Source organism: Taeniopygia guttata, chromosome 20 (genome assembly GCF_048771995.1).
Source record: "Taeniopygia guttata chromosome 20, bTaeGut7.mat, whole genome shotgun sequence".
In the NCBI taxonomy this organism is placed as follows: domain Eukaryota; kingdom Metazoa; phylum Chordata; class Aves; order Passeriformes; family Estrildidae; genus Taeniopygia; species Taeniopygia guttata.
Genome location: NC_133045.1, coordinates 8569418 through 8588791, shown reverse-complemented (window position 1 = coordinate 8588791; position 19374 = coordinate 8569418). Strand labels below are relative to the sequence as shown.

The 19374-nt window shown below is 55.4% G+C and overlaps 1 protein-coding gene across 1 annotated transcript; it reads right to left on the bottom strand.

Annotated features, from left to right (window-relative positions):
* Positions 1-773: 773 nt before the first annotated feature.
* On the bottom strand, positions 774-17628 carry STK35 (serine/threonine kinase 35). Its single transcript, XM_030288976.4, has 3 exons — positions 17101-17628; positions 11236-11983; positions 774-4879 (listed from the first exon to the last, which is right to left on the bottom strand). The coding sequence occupies exons 1-2, from the start codon at positions 17504-17506 to the stop codon at positions 11271-11273; spliced, it is 1119 nt and encodes a 372-aa protein (XP_030144836.3). The 5' UTR covers positions 17507-17628; the 3' UTR covers positions 774-4879; positions 11236-11270.
* Positions 17629-19374: the final 1746 nt, after the last annotated feature.

Here is a 19374-nt window from a genome sequence, read left to right as displayed (position 1 = left end):
GTGCGGGGGGAGCCCACGGGCAGGCGGCCCAGGGGAGGACTGGCTGCCCGGCACGTCCCGGCAGTGCTGCGGGTCCGCTCCACAAGGGCTGGTGGGTGCCAGCGCATCCGTGTCCCACGGGGAGCCCCACGCTGCTGCACTCCCGTGGACATCACCCACAGGAAAACTCCTCGTGGCTGCAGGACGCAGCTCAGCCTCGTGATGCTTTTCTCACCGTGGGTAGCAGTTGTGGCACTGGAGGCTCCCAGCTGCTGGCACCGGCGCCTGGCATTCGGGGCAGAGGATCTGTGCAAAGGGAGAAGCTGATTGTGGCTACTCAAGTGGCAGTTCTGCAGGCTGTTCTCCTTGTGGGGTTTGCAGGCAGCCAGCTGGGTGAGGGGTTGCTGGTCATTTCTGCCTCCTGAACCACAGGGTTGCCAGCTTGTGGCCAGAGGAGGGGGAAGCAAGCTTGCCCGTCCCAGTAATCACAGTGTCCTACTTGGCATCTGCATCTAGAACGGGGTTAATCCTAATCCAGGGCAAGGATAAAGGGCCACAAGTGCCACATGCCACTGAGACATATTCTGGTTGGCAGTGGCCAGAGTGCCTTGGTTTGGTGCCCTAAGCCCCGAGGTCAGTCCAGCCAGCCCAGTTCCAGCTCAGGCTTAGCTGGACCTGCCCTCCAGGATGGAGCCAGAGCTGCTTTAGGGTCTTGGTCTGCCCACTGCTGCCAGGGACACCCTTTCAACCCCACTGCTGCCAGTACAGCAAAGGACAAACACACAGAGCTCATGTTTCAAGTTGTTTGTGGCTTTTCAACCCCATCAAATAGCTTTATTCACACAAACGTCCCTTAATTTACAAAGCCTCTGCCATTCATACACATCAGGGGATCCACAGTGTTCAAAAAACTTAAATAGAATGTTTCATACCAACCCAAGGAAACCAAGTACAAAAAATATTTATATAAAGTTGTTCACACATAGGTCCTAGATAACCAGCTTCTGTGCAAAAAAAAAAAAAAAAAAGAAAAATACAGACTCGTTTACTAATATTATCTTTAGTTTGGAGTCTGGGTTTAAGCCTTCTGCTCTTGCTAACTCAGCACAGGAGCTGTGGGGAGCCAGGAGAGCCCTCAGCAGGGCAGGGGCAGCCATGAGCCCCTGTCCTGGGGGTCACTCAGAACCTCTCTGGTGTGGTAGTGAAGCAGCTCACCCTGCAAAGTTGCTGTTTTCTGCTGGGTGAGTGAGCTGAAGGTCCCTGCTGGCAACAGGCACCAGGCTGGGAACACCAGGCACTCATGTGTGGCCCCTGCGAGCTCTTCCAGCAGCCTAGACACCCTCAGGGCTAAAAGCATTTGGACAGGCTGCAGAGAAATGATCTGGCAGATCACAGCTGGAAGAGAGCAGCTCCCTGCACTTCCCTTCCAGCTACACCCACCAGACACCCTGCCCTGAATTGCAAAATGCTTCTGGACATGAAGGGCCCACATGAATGTGCCTGTAACCAGCTGAGGAGCACAGGAGCCACTGGCACAACTCCTCCCACACCAGTGGCACAAGCAGTGGCTGCCCCCTGGTGCAAAGGAAATGGGGGCTCTGCTTTCCCAATGCTGCCCTGGCTGATGGGATGGGGGCTGTGAGAAGTGGAGCACTGAGCTCTGCTCACCCATCCCATGCCAGCATTGCCAAAAAGGGGGATCAGGAGCACCCTTGCCCCAGGCAGCTGTAGTGTGAGGCTTGGGCAGCACAGGCCTGGGGTAAGGAAGGAAAGCAGCAGCGTGTTTCCCTGTTCTGACCTGCAGAAAGCCCAGGGAAACAAAGCCCAGTTTGTGCCCTGCAGCAGCTCCCCTGTGATGCTTGGCAGGCTTAAACCCAGACTCCTACTGCATACGGAGACACACTGCACACAACGGAGGATTTCCACGATGATGGTAACACTTGTTTTACATCTTATTGCTCCAGAAAGGCTCTGGGAGCCTGTGATATGTGAAGGAGCTGGGTCCTGAGGAGTAAAGGAAGACCACAGGGGTAACTCTTATCTGTCACTAGCGCTGCTGAACCTCAAAGACAGCAGCAAGGGGATATAGGGGAGCTAATCTAACCCCTCTAGGCTACAGCTCCACCTCTGCTTTCCTCCCCATGGACCAAAGCTGGCCAGGAAATCCCCATGACACCTGCATGATGCCGGTGGTGTCGGCCTTGCTGCAGGCTGGTGCAGATAACACAGTTCCCAATCCTCCTGAGGCTTGGCTTGTTCCCCCCACCCACCCCACACCCCTCTTGTAAACAGCAAAATCAGAAGTAAACAGTTTCATACAATCACTCCCCTGGTGTGGGCACCATCTGGGGCCACACGAGCCCAGAGAGTTCTGCAAGGGTGGCTTGGCTCCCCCCACACTAACCAGCTACCCCCAGCACCTGGATGCTCAGCATCACTGCAGCCAGGAAGAGACAGACAGCATGGCCCTGAGCTGGGAAATGGGCCACAGGCTTGGTGCTGCTTTCTTGAACTTGGATTTTCCCAGCAGTGCATCCTAGTGCCAAACATCCACAGCAGAGGAAGAAGTTTGGCCTGCAGGGGCTGGGCAGGTGAGGCCAAAAAGACCCACCTGGGAAGAGAAGCCTAAAATTCCCCATCTCACAGCATATGCAGGTTTGAGCTGTTCCCTGTTCCCACATTGTTCTAGAGGGAGTGCTGGTCTGGGCCAAAGTAACTGAAGGAGAGATGTGGGGAGCTGTAAACACAAGGCAGGTTCCTATATAGTCCAGGGAGTTGAGCACAAACAGCAGCAAAATCAGAGAAATGCTCTTAAAAGGACAAACTACTCAGGGAAACATCCACATTGGCCAAAGGCTAGCAGCCCTAGGACTCCTCCTTGGAAGTGTTTGCTAAATCCTAAGTAAGGCACTACGGTCTAGCTCACTAACATCAAGCTGCTTGAAAAACACATCTGCAATGCAAAAGCTGAGGTGGAGACGTGTGGTTTGAAGATGGCCTGAAACAGCAGTGACCAAGAGGGCTGACCCTCCCAGGGCCTGCTGGACTCCTGTCCTGAGAAGAACAGGGCAATCCAGTGACTGCCTTCCAGCTTCCCCTCCTGCCCTCTCACCGCACCCGTTCAGGCCAGGCTTCGGTTAGAACAGCCCTAACAGTCACGAGCAAAGGCTCTGCCAGGTGGAGGAAGGATGGTCCAGTGATCAGGGCACTAACACTGCACTTGTGGGCTAAATGGTTCACTCTCCCCTTCCTGTGGGATGCAGCACAGGAAGCTGCAGGAATCCCACCCAGCTGCAGCTCACAGGAGCATACCTAGGGACAAACACAAGCACAGTGTGAGAACAAGGGTTTGGCAGTGCATTTGTCTGTCCAAACCTTCACAAGTCACAGACAGCCAGTTTGGAGCCTCCTGGTCCTCCTAAGAAGGACCAGGCCTTCCAGCAGCCACAGCTTTAGCTTTGTGTCCTGGAAAAGATGGAAGAGAAGAAAGACACCCCTCCTTCCTTTCCCTGCTCTGCCTGAGCCCACCTGAATTTCCTCCATTTCCATTCATTCCTGTGAGGTCAGCATAGTACACTGAGGAGAGACATGGAGGTGCTGCCAGTCAGGAACCTTCCAGTGATGGCAGAGGAAAGCTGCCAGGGATGAGGGGACCAGGGGGACCCTCTCCTGCTTGTGGCCATGGTTAGCTCCAGACTGAGCACCCTGACAGCTCAGCAGTGATGCTGGGTCAGACCAGACCACTTCCCAAACCACTACTGGTGATTTCAACTGCAGAGAAACATTTTAGGTGGTTCAGAAGCTGCAGGGTGGAGAAGAGGTGGTGCTTTACATTGCATTTACAGTGAGCAAAGTCTAAAGATCCTCAACACAGGGCAGCCCCGCAACAGGAGTTTTGCTTTAAATATAGGCAAGGAAATCGAGTTTTAAGTGCTCGGCCTGAGGTTCCAATCTCCTGACCTGAACGGTACCGTAACCCATTGTGAACAGCAGCATTGCCTTTTGCTTCCTGGAGATCATTAGCTAGCAGGGAAAAGTGTCCTGTGGGAGGCTAAAATCCAGCCCATGGCCAATTAAGGCCAAACCTCCTTCTCTCCACAGCATTGTTCCTATCGACTGAAGTTTGGCAGTAAATGGATCAGAGCAGTGGACTGCTTTCTGTTTCTCTTGTACTCAGATGATGTCAACCTGAAAATGTCCTCAGCAGCTCCCCAGTTCCATCTGTATAGAAAGACAGTAACAAAGATGATCATGAAATCCAGCTTGGGAAGACCTGCTTTGCCAAATGGCTTTCCAGCCTGTTTATCCTACTCTATCCTAATGTCAGCTGCTCACAAGCCAGGGCAGCACCACCTATTCAGGAGCTGCCTGCCTATGAAGTTACTTAGCTGCTTCAACGTGTGGTCCAAGAGACTCATTTTTCCTAAAGCACTGCACTCCCAATGCAAACCTAGCCATCACTTTGTTCCCATTTTCCCTAGGCAAAATCAATAGCTTTGAACCCAAAACTGTGCCCAGCTGGACTCTGAGCTGGTGCCTGGCAGCACACCTCACCATCAGGCTGCTGATTCCCACTTCCTTAAGGAACCACATTCCTAGAAACAAACACCTACTGAGTCAAACAGCAGCACAGGAGACACGGGGAGGGCTGGACAAGGGCAGCTCTGCTCTCTGGATCTTGTTCCAAAGTCTCGTGAGTGTGACAGCTGCCAGCTTGTGTTCTTCCACAGGCCCCTGCAGCCCCCTCCCACACCCCCACAACACAAAAAAGTAACACCCAAACATTTCACATTGCCAGAGATCCTGTAGATCAGGGATCTTCTGTATCATCATCTTCCCTTATCTTTGACTTCCTTGTTGCATGTAAATAATGGAGATTATGGGTCCCTGGTAAATAAATCTGCAAGAAAAAACAAGAGAGGAGAAAGAGAGGTCAGGTTTGTCAGTGGTTTGTCTCAGTTACTACACTGTGACTGCAGGCATTGGCTCCCAGATGGAAGGAGTGTAGGACACCGCTCCTGCCACCTGCCCACTTATCCCAGTTAGCCCAAAACAGGTGCTGCCACATCTCTCCAGTGCTTTTGCTGTTGATCCAGATAGGAACTGGGCTCAGTTTACAGTCAGTTTTTTCCCAGGACTCAGACAGCAGTGCATGGAGCACACTGCCAAGGACAGCACACATCCAGCTGCCCCAGGCCAGGGGCTGAGCTGGGACAGGCTGGCTGGGGCCGAGCATCTCCTCACACCCCCACTCCACACAGCTCCCTGCAGTCACAGTCCTGCTGGAACAAGGACAAGTGCACCCACAGCAGAGCCTGGCCTTGAGAGTCCATGTGACGTGTCTGTGAGTGCTGGCTCCCTGCTCTCCACCAGGAAAGGTGGAACAAGCTGCAACCCCAGAGGTGCCCGGCACCACTCGCCTGCTGCGTCAGCAGCAGCTCGGGCACTGTAAGTGGCTCTGCAAAAGGTGAGTAAAATCCAGGTTGATGGAACTGGAAGCAGAGCAGGAGAGGTTTGGTGGGTAAAATCCAGGCTGCTGCAACTGGAAGCAGAGCAGGAGGGGTTTGGTGGGTAAAATCCAGGCTGCTGCAACTGGAAGCAGAGCAGGAGGGGTTTGGTGGGTAAAATCCAGGCTGCTGCAACTGGAAGCAGAGCAGGAGAGGTTTGGTGGGTAAAATCCAGGTTGATGGAACTGGAAGCAGAGCAGGAGAGGTTTGCAGCTCAGCCCATGAGGATGCTCAGTTTAGAGTTTGATTTGCTGCACCAATCCCTGCTTTGGCCAAAGCCTCAACAGACAACAACCCCCATGGTTCCTGTAGCAGCAGAGGTGCTGCACCCATTCATCCACAGCCCTGGCACTCTCCTGTCCTCCAAGCTCAGGGACATGGGAATGCTCAACTCTGCACATAAGCCACCAGCGTTTTCCACACAGTTTTTCTGCAACCCAGAAAATTCCCTGTGGACAGAAGAACAGCACACCTATGTACACATGATGTCATGGCTGTACTGAAAATACATCCTTTAGGATGTCCCAAACTCAAGGAGGCACCAGCAGAGCTGAGGGCAGTGGTTGTGCTGGGAAGCAGTGGGGTGGTCCATAGGCTCTAAATGCAGGCAGTTAGCTGGAAAAAAATGTGGGGGGTGGATTTAGCTCCTCCATTCAGCAGGAGTAGGTCCCACCCCACCAGGGATGGGCGAGATGCTCTGCAGAGACACCAAAGGAGCAGTGGGAAAGACCTGTTGCAGAAAAAAAATGCTACTGCCCAGCAAATTACTGCAATACCTAAGCCCTAAGAAATCTCATTAAAGAAATCCCTGCCCGAGGAACACATTTCTAAAGGACAAGGCTGCCCAGAGCAGAAGGCAAGGTCATGGGCGCTCCTTTCCAGGAGAGGTTAACCAAAGGGATGCCACTTTTGCAAGCTGCTATCGGAATAAAGCTTTTTTGTTTGAGGAGGCGAGAGGCACACAGACATTGGGTCAAGGCAAACACACAAGGATCCTTCTGAAAGGTTGCTCCTATGATGCAGCTTCGTTAGCAAGTAGGGCATGGTTTCTGTTTGTGCTTCCCTGGAGTAGGAACATTATCAGGGAAGGTGCTTGCTTGAGCAGCCCTGAGCTCACTGCTCTGAGACAGGAGAGCTCACCCCGCTGACGCACGTTTTTGCAGGGGCTTGTTCAAGAGCTTTTAATCCCTCCACTGATGCCACTTATAGTTTTAATCAGCTCGAATGTTCATTTGGCATCAGCAGGATGTGAACCTGCAGCCCATGCAGTCCTCACCCAGCACACAAGATGACACCAATGTGTGGGTCACACAGAGGGGCAGTGGGGTCTGCACGTCAGAGAGGACTCGGTGCAGAGGAGGGAGAGATAACCCAGCAGCTCCTGTGTTAACCATGTCATCTGCCCCTGTGTGGGAACACAGAGTGTGAGGGAAGGGAGCTGAGTGCCTGATTTATCTCCTGAGCTTTCCATCATGCTCTGTATCTATACTTGTGATGCATTCCTTGGGTGCATCCTTAAATCCAACTGCAGTGACCTGTCCCAGAAGGCAAAGCAGGGGTGACAGCGAGCAAACACAAACACCAATACAGTTGGCCAGAGGCAACATGGTCCATGGTCCAGGTCACTCTCAGGGCTTCACTTTACTCCAAGTAGAATCAACACTGCCCAGAAGGGTGTCACCAGTCTATGGGGTTGCCCCTGTGATGCTGCATTCACTGCTATGAAGAAGAGGAACTGATCTTGCTATTACTGTCCTGTGGCTTTTGTCCATGCCAAGATCCACAAAACACACTGAAAACTGTCCAAAGTCAAAACCAAGATTGCTTTAGGAATGAAATTGCTGTCCTTTAACAGGCCAGAGAGTAAAGCTTGACCTGAGTGATACTAACAGCCAAGACCTAACTTGATGCAGCAATCCCTGCTCGCTGACATCTTTCAGAGCTGCTGCTGTGTCCCTGATCCCTGTCCTTCCTTCAGCTCTGAAATTCCACAGGGCAGCAGCTTATCAGCAGTGCTGGGGGTGGTTGGGCACAGCACCAGAGAGCTCTGGCCAGGGTAGACACCATCATGCAGGGTGAGCAGAAAAGCTTGTTCAGCATCAGATCCTGGTTGTAAAAAGAGCAGAACAATGCAAATACAAACAGCCACTTTCAGCTGAAACTGGAATAATCAAACCCAGTGACAGAGGAGTGCTGGAGAGAGCCAGACTGGCTGCAGCTATTGAACACCTTCCTGGTCATGACAGCCCCTGAGATGCTGCAGCCTGCACAGATTCTTGCCATTCATCTTGATTATCCACCCAAAATCAGACCAACTGTCTTATCCACAGTGCAAATGTCATGGAATACAAGTCTACAAGAACAAGCTGCCTCTACACCGATCACAACCATTGTAGTTTGATGTCCTGTGTGAATCAAACCTACCAAGTTTCTTAAACACATAACTGTCAGTGGTGGGTGATGCTGTACTTGCCCTTTGTATTTCTGTGGCCAAGGTCCCTGTGTCACTGCAGGGAGCAGCAAAAGGCCACACTGCCACTGTACCTTTTCCTCTACAACCTCCCTAAGGGTTGCACAAAGCCACCCCATCAGAGGATCCACCACAGCAGCATCTCTGGGAGGCCCCTGACCATCCCTAGGGAATCTGGAGGGCAACTACAAAAGTGACATAGAATGAAAGATGTTCACATTGCAGGAAAAGAGAATCATTCCAGCTTTCCAGTACTGGGAAGGAAGAGTGAAACACTCCCCAGTGGGCAGTGCAGTCAGTGCTGGGCTATCACAGAAAGAGACCCATCAGCAGATACCCAGCACAACCCAGCCACTTCCTAATTGTACTAGAAAGGCTTTTGTCCTCTTTGCCTGAAAGGCAGCTTTTGCCAACAACTCTAGAGAGCTGTAGATAAACTTGGCTTTATCTAAACATTTGCAGAAGGTAGGGAAGAAGTGTTAAAATTAAAAAGAGAATACCTTTGTTTCTCCCACAGAAATGCTGCCCACCTCCACTGAAACTATTCGCACCAGTGTCACTAGCAGTGGGAAAAGCAAGGAGATAATGAGTTATCTCCACCTCAGGCAGCCCAGTGTCCAGCATAAACCAAGCCAAAAACACTTTTCTGTCTGAGAACTGACATTTGCTATCTGCATTTTGGAAGTATAACAGAGCATGAAGCTCTCAGGTGTGTGCAGCATCTGCGGCAGAACTAAAGCCAAAGCTGCTGAGACACGAAGTGAAATCTGAAGAGGTCAGTGGCATAGGAAAGAATAAGCAAAAACCCAATTCCCTGGTCAGGGAGGGTTACAGTTTTTCAGGTTATGACATGAACCAAGGCTGAGCAGGTCTGAACTGTCCTGGGGAAGAACCTGCTGCATGACCCAGCAGAGCAAAGCTACACACCAGTGCCACAAATAAGTTGGAAGAGGTTACGTGAGTTTCTCGGTCAACTAAAATTACCTGAGAGCAGAATTCAGGCCCTGCTCTAAATCCCATTTTAAGCTTCTCAAGCAGGTTTCCAATTTAAGATTTACATTTAATAGCAGCCAGAAGAAGGCTGATTTAAATACACAAGTACACCAGGAAAACCATACAGCAAAGTGCACCAAATATTGTGGCTGCCCCACGAGTGAGGCGGAGGAACACTCTGGGTTTGCAGGGAACACATGACGGGTGCTGGGCTCTATCTGGGCCAAGCAACCACGCTCCATGTGCCAGGCTGGGTTATGTAAGAGCATCCCTGGCTGCTGCAGCTGTGTCATGATGGAGCCATCGGTGCAGACTCATGGATGGAGTGGGAGGGGGGCTGCAGAAGGCAGCTGGGTTTGAGCAAACAGCCGCGGGGTAGGACTGTCCCCTCGGTGTTTGTTATCCCTTCATGTACTATTCCGCAGAACTGCGCAGGATGAATTTCCCCCCGAGGGCAGGGGCTGGTTGCATAACGCAGCAGCATCGTGTCAGCACAGAGCTGGCGCAGATGGCAGAGCCCGGCCTGACCCTCCACGTGCGGGCAGAGCTGCTCCCACAGCCCCACACCTCGCCCCGGGCACAGGGCAGGGTGTCTGCTCTGCCCCCGGGCTGGAGCACACCCATCTGAAAGGCTCACATGTCCACAGATTCATTCCCCCACCCTAATCCCCAGCCCACACTTGCACTGGGACCAGTATCCAGCCCCAGGCAGCAGCGCTTGAATCAGTTACTTGCACTTGAGATGGGCATTAAATATTATGTGATGGAAGAGTACAGAGGGGATGGTCTGTGAACCAGTTTGGACAAACCAACAGAGAAGAACAAGATCCACCCAACTGGTGGATTTTTAATTTCCATCCCTGTTTCTCTACATACAGCACAGAGTGTACCTGAGCACACAGAATGGGGGGGGGTCAGGCACCACAGCGTTTTCCATAAGCTCAGAAACCCTCAGGTGGCAGCAATGAGGGGTTTTAGCAAAACCTGCCAAAATATCTCCACCTTCCCCACCACCTGCTGCTGGGGGCTTGCTCTCAGAGCTGGACAAGCACACAGCCATCAGCTGAGGGCTGGGGAGTGCTGGCCAGGGACATGATTTCCTCCCTCTTTACCATCTTGCATCCATGGTCAGCTCCAGTCCAGCTGGCTGTGTGTGGTTTTGGGGTGAGGGGAGGGCTGGTGATGCCAGCACCTGACACAGCCAGGCTGTCAAAGATCTCCTGGGACCAGAAACGGGCAGGCAGCTCTGCAGGAGCCTGAGAAAGGATGTGGGCTGGAAAGATGTCAACCTCACCCCTGGTAATCTGTAATTCTTCAGTTTCATTGAAATGTTTGGCTGGGAGAATCCTTAGTAACAGCTTCTGTTTACAGGCAGCTTTGCCATGTAGGCAACACCTCCCAGTCCTTCTGTGTCACTGGTGAGTGACACTGCCAGTTACACCACATCCCTGGGGTCCTTCCAGACCCTGTGTGACCACCCAGGCCTTAGGATCAGGACCTCTGAGCTTGAGGCTGTTTAGCAGGGGGGGAGAAGGGAGGGGACTCTGGACAGAGTTGAGCTCAGTCTGAGCAGAGCTGTTTTTAAGCTTCCTTCCTGAGTAGACACAGGTCTACAAACACAGATGCTGGAGACCAAAGCATCTCCTGGGTTTAGGCCACTGTCGCTCACACCAAAGGGAAGTCCTGCCTTTAATAGGGAAATGAAACAGAGCCACAAGATGGACCCACGTGCCTCGTAGGTGAAAGCAAAGAGTTCTGTGCCAAGGCAGATGTGCCATTTGGTGCCTACTCACTGAGCCAGCTGGGCCCCGAGGTGTCCTGTCCAAGTGTCACAGGGGAGAGGGATGGTGCTAGACAGGGAGCTCCAGCACAGACTGTGGAAATTACATCACACAGCAGAGGAGGCAGAACTGGCAGACTCCTCCCTGACCCCGAGAGAGACAGATGTCACCAAAGCTTAGACTGAGTGCTTGCAGGTGTCTCTGCTGTGCCGCAGCCTGTCTCAGCCACCAGCCAGGAGGACCTCTGAGGAGCAAGGCTCCTGCCCAGCACTTCCAGCTCCACTGGGCCCTTGGGCAGTGACAGGATGTGCAGCTGCTAATTCTATTTCTCACCTCTACTTTATTTTTGCAGTAGAATAGGTGAAAACAACCTCAGAAGCAGTGCTCTGATGAGTCACTACAGAAATAGCTCTAAGAACATAAAAGACTCCTTTGTGTCACTACAAAGTGCACTATTGGGCCAGTACAGGCGACAGAAATAAGACAAAAAATGTGCATCACTTACCCAGCTGCAAAGCACAGTGGTGCCCTGCCCTGAATCTAAGCAGCACATGTAACTTGGTCCATTCTGGTTTCAAGCTCAAAGGCATCAGGTCGATCCTGTGGGTTAGCAGCCAACATGTCTTTCAAGAGCTGCTTGATCCCCTCAGACATGGAAGTCCTGCGTTTCTGAGGGATGTGCAGCTCCATCTTTGGATTTTCTAGCAGCGCTTCCCCAACGGGCACAATCTCAGACCCCTGCTTGATGTAAGTCCCCAGCAGCTCCTTCTTGGTCTCGGCGTCAATGAAAGTGATCCTCTCAATCATGGCCCAGATGATGATGCCGAGGGCGAAGATGTCAGCCTTGGCAGTGTAGTGTCCCTCCCACACCTCGGGTGCCATGTAGAAATCAGAGCCACAGGCCGAGGACAGCCAGTACTTGTTCACATTCACATTTTTGTTCTCATGCCCACCCTCCTTGCCCCGAGCAGTCAGGCCAGCACAGACCTTGCTCAGCCCGAAGTCAGCCACCTTGAGCACAGGAGTGCCAGATTTCTCAGTTATCAGGATGTTGTCTGGCTTCAGGTCCCGGTGGACAATGTGGTTCTTGTGCAGGAAGGCAATGGCACTGGTCAGCTGCAGCATGAAGCTCTTGTTGGTGGCAGGGTCGGGCCTTCGGGACAGCACGTACTGGTTGAGGTCTCCCCCTTCGCAGAACTCCATGACGAACCACAGGTAGCAAGGCTCCTCTGCATAGCCCAGGATCCTCTCACCTGACCAAAAGGGATAAAAGAACGGGTTTTTTAGACACATTTCAAAGTCCACACTGACCCAGGTCTGGTTTATGTGCATAGTAAAAGTTTTGGGAATGTGACTGGGACCTATTGCACTGCAAGGCACCACTGCTGTGGCTTCAAGTGCTTTGGGATCCTGTTGAGCAGGACACACCAGCACTGTGTTTATCCAGACCCACTGCTGGGAATCAGCTCAGGGACTTCCTCCCAGCAAAGTGCAGAGAACACATCTTCCTCAGTCCTACCAGCAGGCCATTCTCCCCAGGCTCTGACAGCCAAAGCAGCAGAGGTTAAAAGCACAATCAGCAGTGAGTCTACAGCAAAAATAAAATCACTTTTGTGAATGCCTCCTCTCCCACCTAAGCTCTGCTGCAGGAGGCAAAGGCTAGCTCGTTCCACACACTTTACTAGAGCTGCACACAGAATAAACCACAGCCCCTAACACTGTGCCAGCACAGTCTTGCCAAGAGTGGCCATACCAGCATCCAAGCCCTATGGCCCCTGGGTCTTCCCAGACCAAAACTGTGCATTTAAGGATTGCATTTGTGCTGAGGAAACTCTGCCACTTCATCCAGCTTTCATTAAGTGCCAACAAGACTTTAATATAAGGAAACTGGAGGTCTAAGCTGCAAACAATGTTTGCTGAGTGTAATCTCAGCCACACTTGTGACTGTAAGTACTCCTACAACTCAGTATTACACCTCAAACAGCTTCTTCCTTCACCAGACATCAAACTTGGCTCCTCAAGCTCAGAGCATCTCAGGCTTTACTCCATAAAACTCCTGCCTAAGGAAGGACTCTCTTGCACATCAATTAGATGCGTGAAGAACACAACAGCATAATATCAGCTAATGGGGCCAAGTCTGCCACTGGTGCTCCCCAGAGAAGCCAGGATACCCCAGGGAGCATTGGCAACAGATCCATCCCCATTAGCTCATGCCAGGAATGCAAACCCCAGGGTCAGACCCCAAGTCTCCTCCAGAGAGCATTCAGGTGACTGGCAGAGCCCACACACACCAGCAGAGCATCATTTTGCTCTAGAAATTTATTTTCTTATTCTCAACCACCATAAGAGAGAAGCTGGAGGACACCACTCACCTCTGCCACAGCTAAAAAGTCCCACAGCTGAACTCAAGTGTTTTTGAAAGCAGTTAAATAACTCCACCCATTTGACAAAGTTGGGTTTTGTTTGAGCAAAGCCCTAGAGAGCATCTGGGAAAGCAAGAAACTTCCAGCAGCAGGTAAAGCCAAGGACTACCAGGGACACCCAGCCCTGGGCTGCACTGGTCAGCAGTCAGTGTGGGTGGGAATATTGGTTATTTGCACAAACAGTCTGTATCCATGGCTACTGCTATGGAAATTGAAATCTGCACAACAGAAGGATTTGGCTGCACCTCCCCATCCTCAGCAATTTTTTGCCGAGATTAAGTCTGAAGGTTAGATCTAGGGGATGAAAGAACAGGGTGGAGTTACACAGGGCACTGGATGCACGTCCATGAAAGCCCAAAGACCTGCTGGGAGCAGCACAGGACAGCTTGGCTCTGGAGACCAAAATGCTGACCAGGAAATGCAGCTTCTCTGGTGCAAGCCACCTCTGGCATGACAGCATGGGAGCTGAAGAAGAGTCTGCTTGTCCTGAGAACAGAGACCCCAGCACAGCCAGGACAGCCTCAGCTCACACAGCTGCCACCACTTTGGTTTGTTAAATCCCAGGGACATCACAGCAGGACACAGGGTTTGGCTTTCCTGCTTCCCTCTGCAGCCACACAGCCCAAACACGGAGCAGGAGTGTCTGTCTCTTCTCTGCCAGGAACCAAACCATGCAGGGAGCAGGGCAGAGCCCCACATTCCTCACACACAGACAGGTGAGAGCATCCACACAGCACTGCTGGCAGCCCCTTCCCACAGGAAGTGGCTCAAACACTGACTCAGCAGCAGGCAGGACCTGTTAGCTCTGACAAGACAAGGTTTGTTTTTTAGCATAAGGAAGGCTCTGACTTAAAACTTGGCCCTTGAACCTCAGCAAACACATGAAAAATGATGGGGATCCAGCAGTTGCTGTGAGCACCAGGCACTTCACTTTGGGTGGAGCATTTTGAGTAGAGACTTAAGCCAAAAGTAATATTTCCTCGTTTTCTTTCTATAATCCGAAAGTGTTTTAGTTGTTAAATCATCTTCCTGCTTTCAAAACAAACAGCTTTAAACATAAAGAGCTGGCAAGATGCTCCCTAGAGATGTTAGCAAACTGAAGACAAGCAGTCAAGAGCTGAGGAGATGCCAGTGACAGGCTGGACCTGTTCTCTATCACCAAGCCAGCATCCCCATGTGCTCCCTGCCCAAACACAGCATGGCATACACTCGCACTCCATCTTTCCAGCAGCACACACACACCTCCCCCCCACCATCCTGGGGAGCTCATTAACAGCGTGCTAATTTCCTTAGCTTCACAGGGGAAATAAAAATCCTGAGAGAGCAGAAGCAGCATCCCAGTGCCCACAAACACATGTAACCTCTTACTCCCTCTGTGCAAGGAGGCTGCACCAGAGAGATAGGAGCTGGCAGCATGGAATTCCAGGCAGTTGGAATGATGGCAACACACACAGGTGATGCCAGGGCAGCCCATGAGTGAGGCTGAGTGCTGGTGGTAGGTTGATGGCCCCACAGATGACATGGGAGGAACAGGATGCAACACCTTATACCTGTTCACTTAAGGCAGCTCTAGGTTAGGAACAAGAGGGGCATGTGATGTGCACAAACACTGGAGGTGCTCCTGTGACAGGGCTCAGGTGCCTCTCTTCCACCTTCCTTTTCACACCCTGCCCTTAAATTTAATTACTCCACATCTGGTTAAAATGATGAAGGTTCAGGCTCTGTAGTAGCCTGAGACCAAACCCCGCCTGCTGTCCCGGCAGTTGCACTCCCGGTTCAGAAAGTCTCAGATTAATCCTCGCCGTGTCTGAGCCCCAGCACGTTGGCACAGCATCTGTGCTGGCCCGTAAATAGCCCAGCTGCGGTCGTGCAGAATGGCACGGCAGCACAGCTCCACTGCTCTGCTGCCGCCAGGGAAGGAGAGCAGGAGACCTGCAGGGCTCATCCAGCTCCAGCTTCTTGTTTGGAAAATATTTATCCACCTCTATCAGCCCCAAGGCTTGGGAAGGCAGCGAGCACAGGCTGCCTGCACAACACAGCCCCAAGGGCAGCCGGGCAGATGGGAAGGAGAATGTGCTCTGGCTTGGTTTTGGGAGTCAAACTACTCCTGACTAGGCTGGGGATGCAGAACCCAGCTCTGCTCCCCTCTGAGGGGCGGCCATAGGACCAGGGCAGGCAAAGCCCTCCCCACTGGGAGTTCAGGAGGCTCAATGCCCCCCAGAGATGGGTCATCTCCAGCTACCCAAGAGCATTCCCCAAGCCAAGCCTCCTCAGGGCATGGAACATGACAGAGGAGGCAGGACCCCCTATTCCTGCTACAGCTGGACACACCCAAATGGAAGAGCTGGCTGCTCTCCCAGGGAGCTGTGTGCCCTGGCTGTACAGGAATTTGGACACTGCCCTTCTCAGGGAGCCTCCCTTGGGTGGTTGTGTGAAGGAACAGCAGGAACTGGGATGCACAGAGAGGGCCAGGCACGTCTGGACATGTCCACTCACCAGGGACACAGAGGGTGACAGGCAAGGCAGGGACAGGCAGAGCCACAGGTTTGCTCAGAGGATGGATCCCAGGAGCTCTTCAGGAACTCTTTGCCTGGCACAGGGTCTGGGGGCTGAGGGAGACTGAGCACCCCAAGGAGCTGACAGGAATCCTGGCATACAAGTTTGGGGAGGTCAGCTCTGCTCACAGCAGGCTGGGAGGCACAGGGGCATCAGGGGCACAGGGCTCCTGTATTTTTCCACATCTTCACAGCACATTGGCAAAGCTGGGTCTGACAAGCAGCCAAGGGAGGAGAGGGAGGGAGCATTTCGGAGATGTCACCATCACAACTATCGACTGTGACAGGAGAAGGTGACCCCCGACAGCCCCATAATGCTGCTGAGGGTCCCCAGGGGAAAATGAGGGTATCAGCCCAGGCTACAGCATTAGTGCTTCCAGGGCTGTTCCCACAGAGCCAGCAGTTGGTGGGACACAGGGACAGTGAGATATTTAGCTGTAACAGGCTGCAGATGGGACAGTACATTGGGCAGAAAGGGGGAGATGTCCCCTTGCTGTGACTGGGGCACAGGCTATGACGGTCCCCAAGGGGATGTGTGTGGGCTGTGGCACAGGCCAGGGCAGCAGATGGATCTGGGGGGTAACGGAGGACAAGTCAGTGCTGGCCAGGGGTCCAGCACACAGGGCTGTCCCCCAGGGGCTAGGTTTGAGCCTGGAGGTGGCAACAGGGTCCCTCAGGACTGGGGGCAGGTCTGCAGGGCACATGGAGGGACTCCACTGGCACTGCTGCAAGACATGGGTGGGACTTAGGGAATGGTTCCTGGGAGCATCACACAGGAAAGGGAGAGTGGAGGGGATGGCATAGCATGGGGGGATAGAATCCAGAACATAGGTCCCTCAGGTGTGTTCAGGGTGAGTGGCAGCAAAGAGACCCTGTGGGGGAGCCCTGCAGGGACAGGACAGAGATGGCTAATGGGAGCAAGCCTGGAGCAGATACCCCAGAGAGGATCCCAAGAGTGCAGGGCTGATGGGTGCTCAGGGGCACAGTGGGGAGAGCCCAGGGGCAGTTGAACAGGAAAAGCAGTGAGTCAAGGTGGGAGGGGTGGGAGGAAGGGCATTGTGAGAGCTGAGGGAAGCTTTGGGTGCTCTTAAGCACAAGCAATACCCAGGAAGGATTTGAGCAATAGGGTGATGGGGAGCAAGCAAGGGCAGCAGCAGTGTCTGAGGTGTAAGGGAAAGACAAAACCAGGATGTCCTGCACGGGGCATCCCAGGGAGCGGGGGGATCTGGGCGTGGGGGTCACTGATGGGGGCAGACCCAGGTGCTCAGGGGTGGGGATGGGTGGCACGGGGGGCAGGGACAGGGCCGTGGAGGCCGCGGGTGCGGGAGGGCAGGCGGGGGGTGGCCCGGGAGGGCGCGGGGCCGTGCCGGGGGTGCCCCGGGGGTGCGGTACCTTTGAGGGAGGTCTCGACGAGGCGCAGGTAGAGCTGGCTGCGCTTGTTGCCGTGGCTCATGCGCTGCCCCAGGCCGTGCCGCTGCAGGACGCACTCCTCGAAGCGCACCACGTTGGGGTGCTGCCGCCGGAGGCTCGTCAGGGCCCAGAACTCGGCCAGCGCCAGCTCCACGTTCTCGGGAGCGTCGCAGCGGATCCGCTTCACCGCCAACCGAGCGCCGCTGCGGCCCGACACCGCCTCGTACACCACGCCGTAGGCGCCGCGGCCGATCTCGGCCAGCAGGCTGTACCGCGGGCCGCCGCCGCCGCCGATGCCCGGCCCCGGCCCCGCCGCTGCCATGGCCCCGCGCCGAGCCGCCCGCCGCCGCCGCGCCGTCCTTTGTGTCCCGCGGCGGCCGCCGTCCATGGCCCCCCCCGCCCCGCGTGCCGGGCAGCGCCGCGCGGGCGAGGGGGCACGCGCCGATACCGCGGCCGCGCCGCGGGGCGGAAAAGCGCGCGCTGCCGGCCCCTTTAAGCGCTCGGCCAATCGCGGCCGCGCGGGCCCAACCACCGCGGCGCTGGGGGGGGACGGCGGCCGCCGCCACCGGGCTCGGCCTGTCCTCGGTGCCGGCCGCGTACTCGGAAAGGGAGGCCTGGGTTTCCCGCCCCGGCCCCGGTAGCCGGGTCGCGGCGCCGCCAGCGCGGCTTGGCGCGGCCGGGGCTCAGCGCGGCGGCAGGCCCTTGTCGCTCCCCCGCCAGGGTGGTACGCGCCGCGCCGGTGTAAACAGGGCGGTCATGGGGGCCCCGGCGCCCGCCGCGGGACTCCCCCCGTTACCCCGGGTGCGGCCCGGGGGAGGCGCTGCGGGCTCGGGCCCGGCCCGCGGGGCTCACCTGGGGTGCGGCGGCGGCTCCGGGCCGGGCGCTGCGCGGCGGGGTGGGGGAACGGCGGCGGCGGTGGGATAAGAGCGTGGCCGCGCGCCCTGACGTAACCCCTTATGTAACGGCGGGGGGGTGACCCGCCCCCGCCAGCCCCCTCCCCCCGCCCCGGGACGGGCGGGATGCCCCGGGATGGGTTTGAGGGGAGCGGTGCCCGTGCGGTACAGGGGGTCCGGGGGCACCGGGAGGGCCGTGTGTGATGATGCCGACAGGGGAGTGATGCTCCGGGACACGGGGCACCGGGGAGGGGGGGCGGTGCACACGTTGTAGGTAATTCCCCGGGGAGGGGTTGGTGCCCCGGGACTCAATAAATCCTCGGCTCCCGGTATATCCCCGGGTAGCGCGCCGTACCGGGTGTTCGGCGGGCTGGAGCTGTGCAGCCGCTCCGGGAGGGGCGGGCGCGCGGCTCCGGGCCGGTTTCACAGCTCCGGCCGCATTCGGGGACCCCTCCCCGGCGCCACGCTCACCCCGACCGTTCGACCCCACTGCCGGTGATCACCGGGGACTTTCCAGTTGGAAGTTCCCGGGAAAGTGGCTGCGATGCCGACAGGATCCCGAGAGGATCCCTGCGGGCCGGGACCGAGGGTTTTGGGGGCACCCCAGGGTAGCGTGGAGCCGGGGACGGGTCCCCGAATGCTGCCGGAGCTGTGAAACCGTCCCCTCCGGGCTGCCCGGAGGTCTCATCCTCTTCCTGGCGCTGCTGGCAGCCCCCTGGGCTCGGGGCTTTGCACGCCGCCCTCTCGCTCCTCGTGGATTTGGGGAGGGAACGGCGATCCGACCCCGCAAAATGTACTTTTCTAGCCGACTCTGCCGTGTTTTCCTGCCCCCCCGCGCGGTGCCGTTGGCAGCGGGCACTGTGGCCGGTCAAAGACAGCGTCTGCAGAGCAGGTTCACGGGGGAACTCTCAAAATTCCCTGTTTTCTTGACCCACTGCTGAGCCATGTGCCGCTGCCATCACGCTGCCCCAGCAGCTCTCGGCTGCGTCACACTGGTCCCCCCGGGAAAGGGACGGCGACCCCCGGAGCCACCGGCGACTCTAATGCGGGGCTGCCCCGCGGTGTCACGGCGCCTGCTGCAGCTCCTGAAAGTGGTTTCACCTCAATTTGTTTTTAAATAGAGCCACTCCACCTCCCGGGGAGGCTGCGGGGGTGGTGCCGCAGCCCCGTGCCCCCGGTGCCGCTCGGCAGCCCGGAGCGGCGGGGCCGGTGGCAGCGGCGTGACTCGCCGTGTTTACGAGAGCGCCGCTTCTCGTACCGCCCTCGAGTGGCACTTGTGCCTCCTGCCCACGCAGGGAGGTCACCGTGTGCCCGCCTGGGCAGCGCTGGCCGCCCCCTGCTCCGGTGCTCCCTTTGCCGGAGG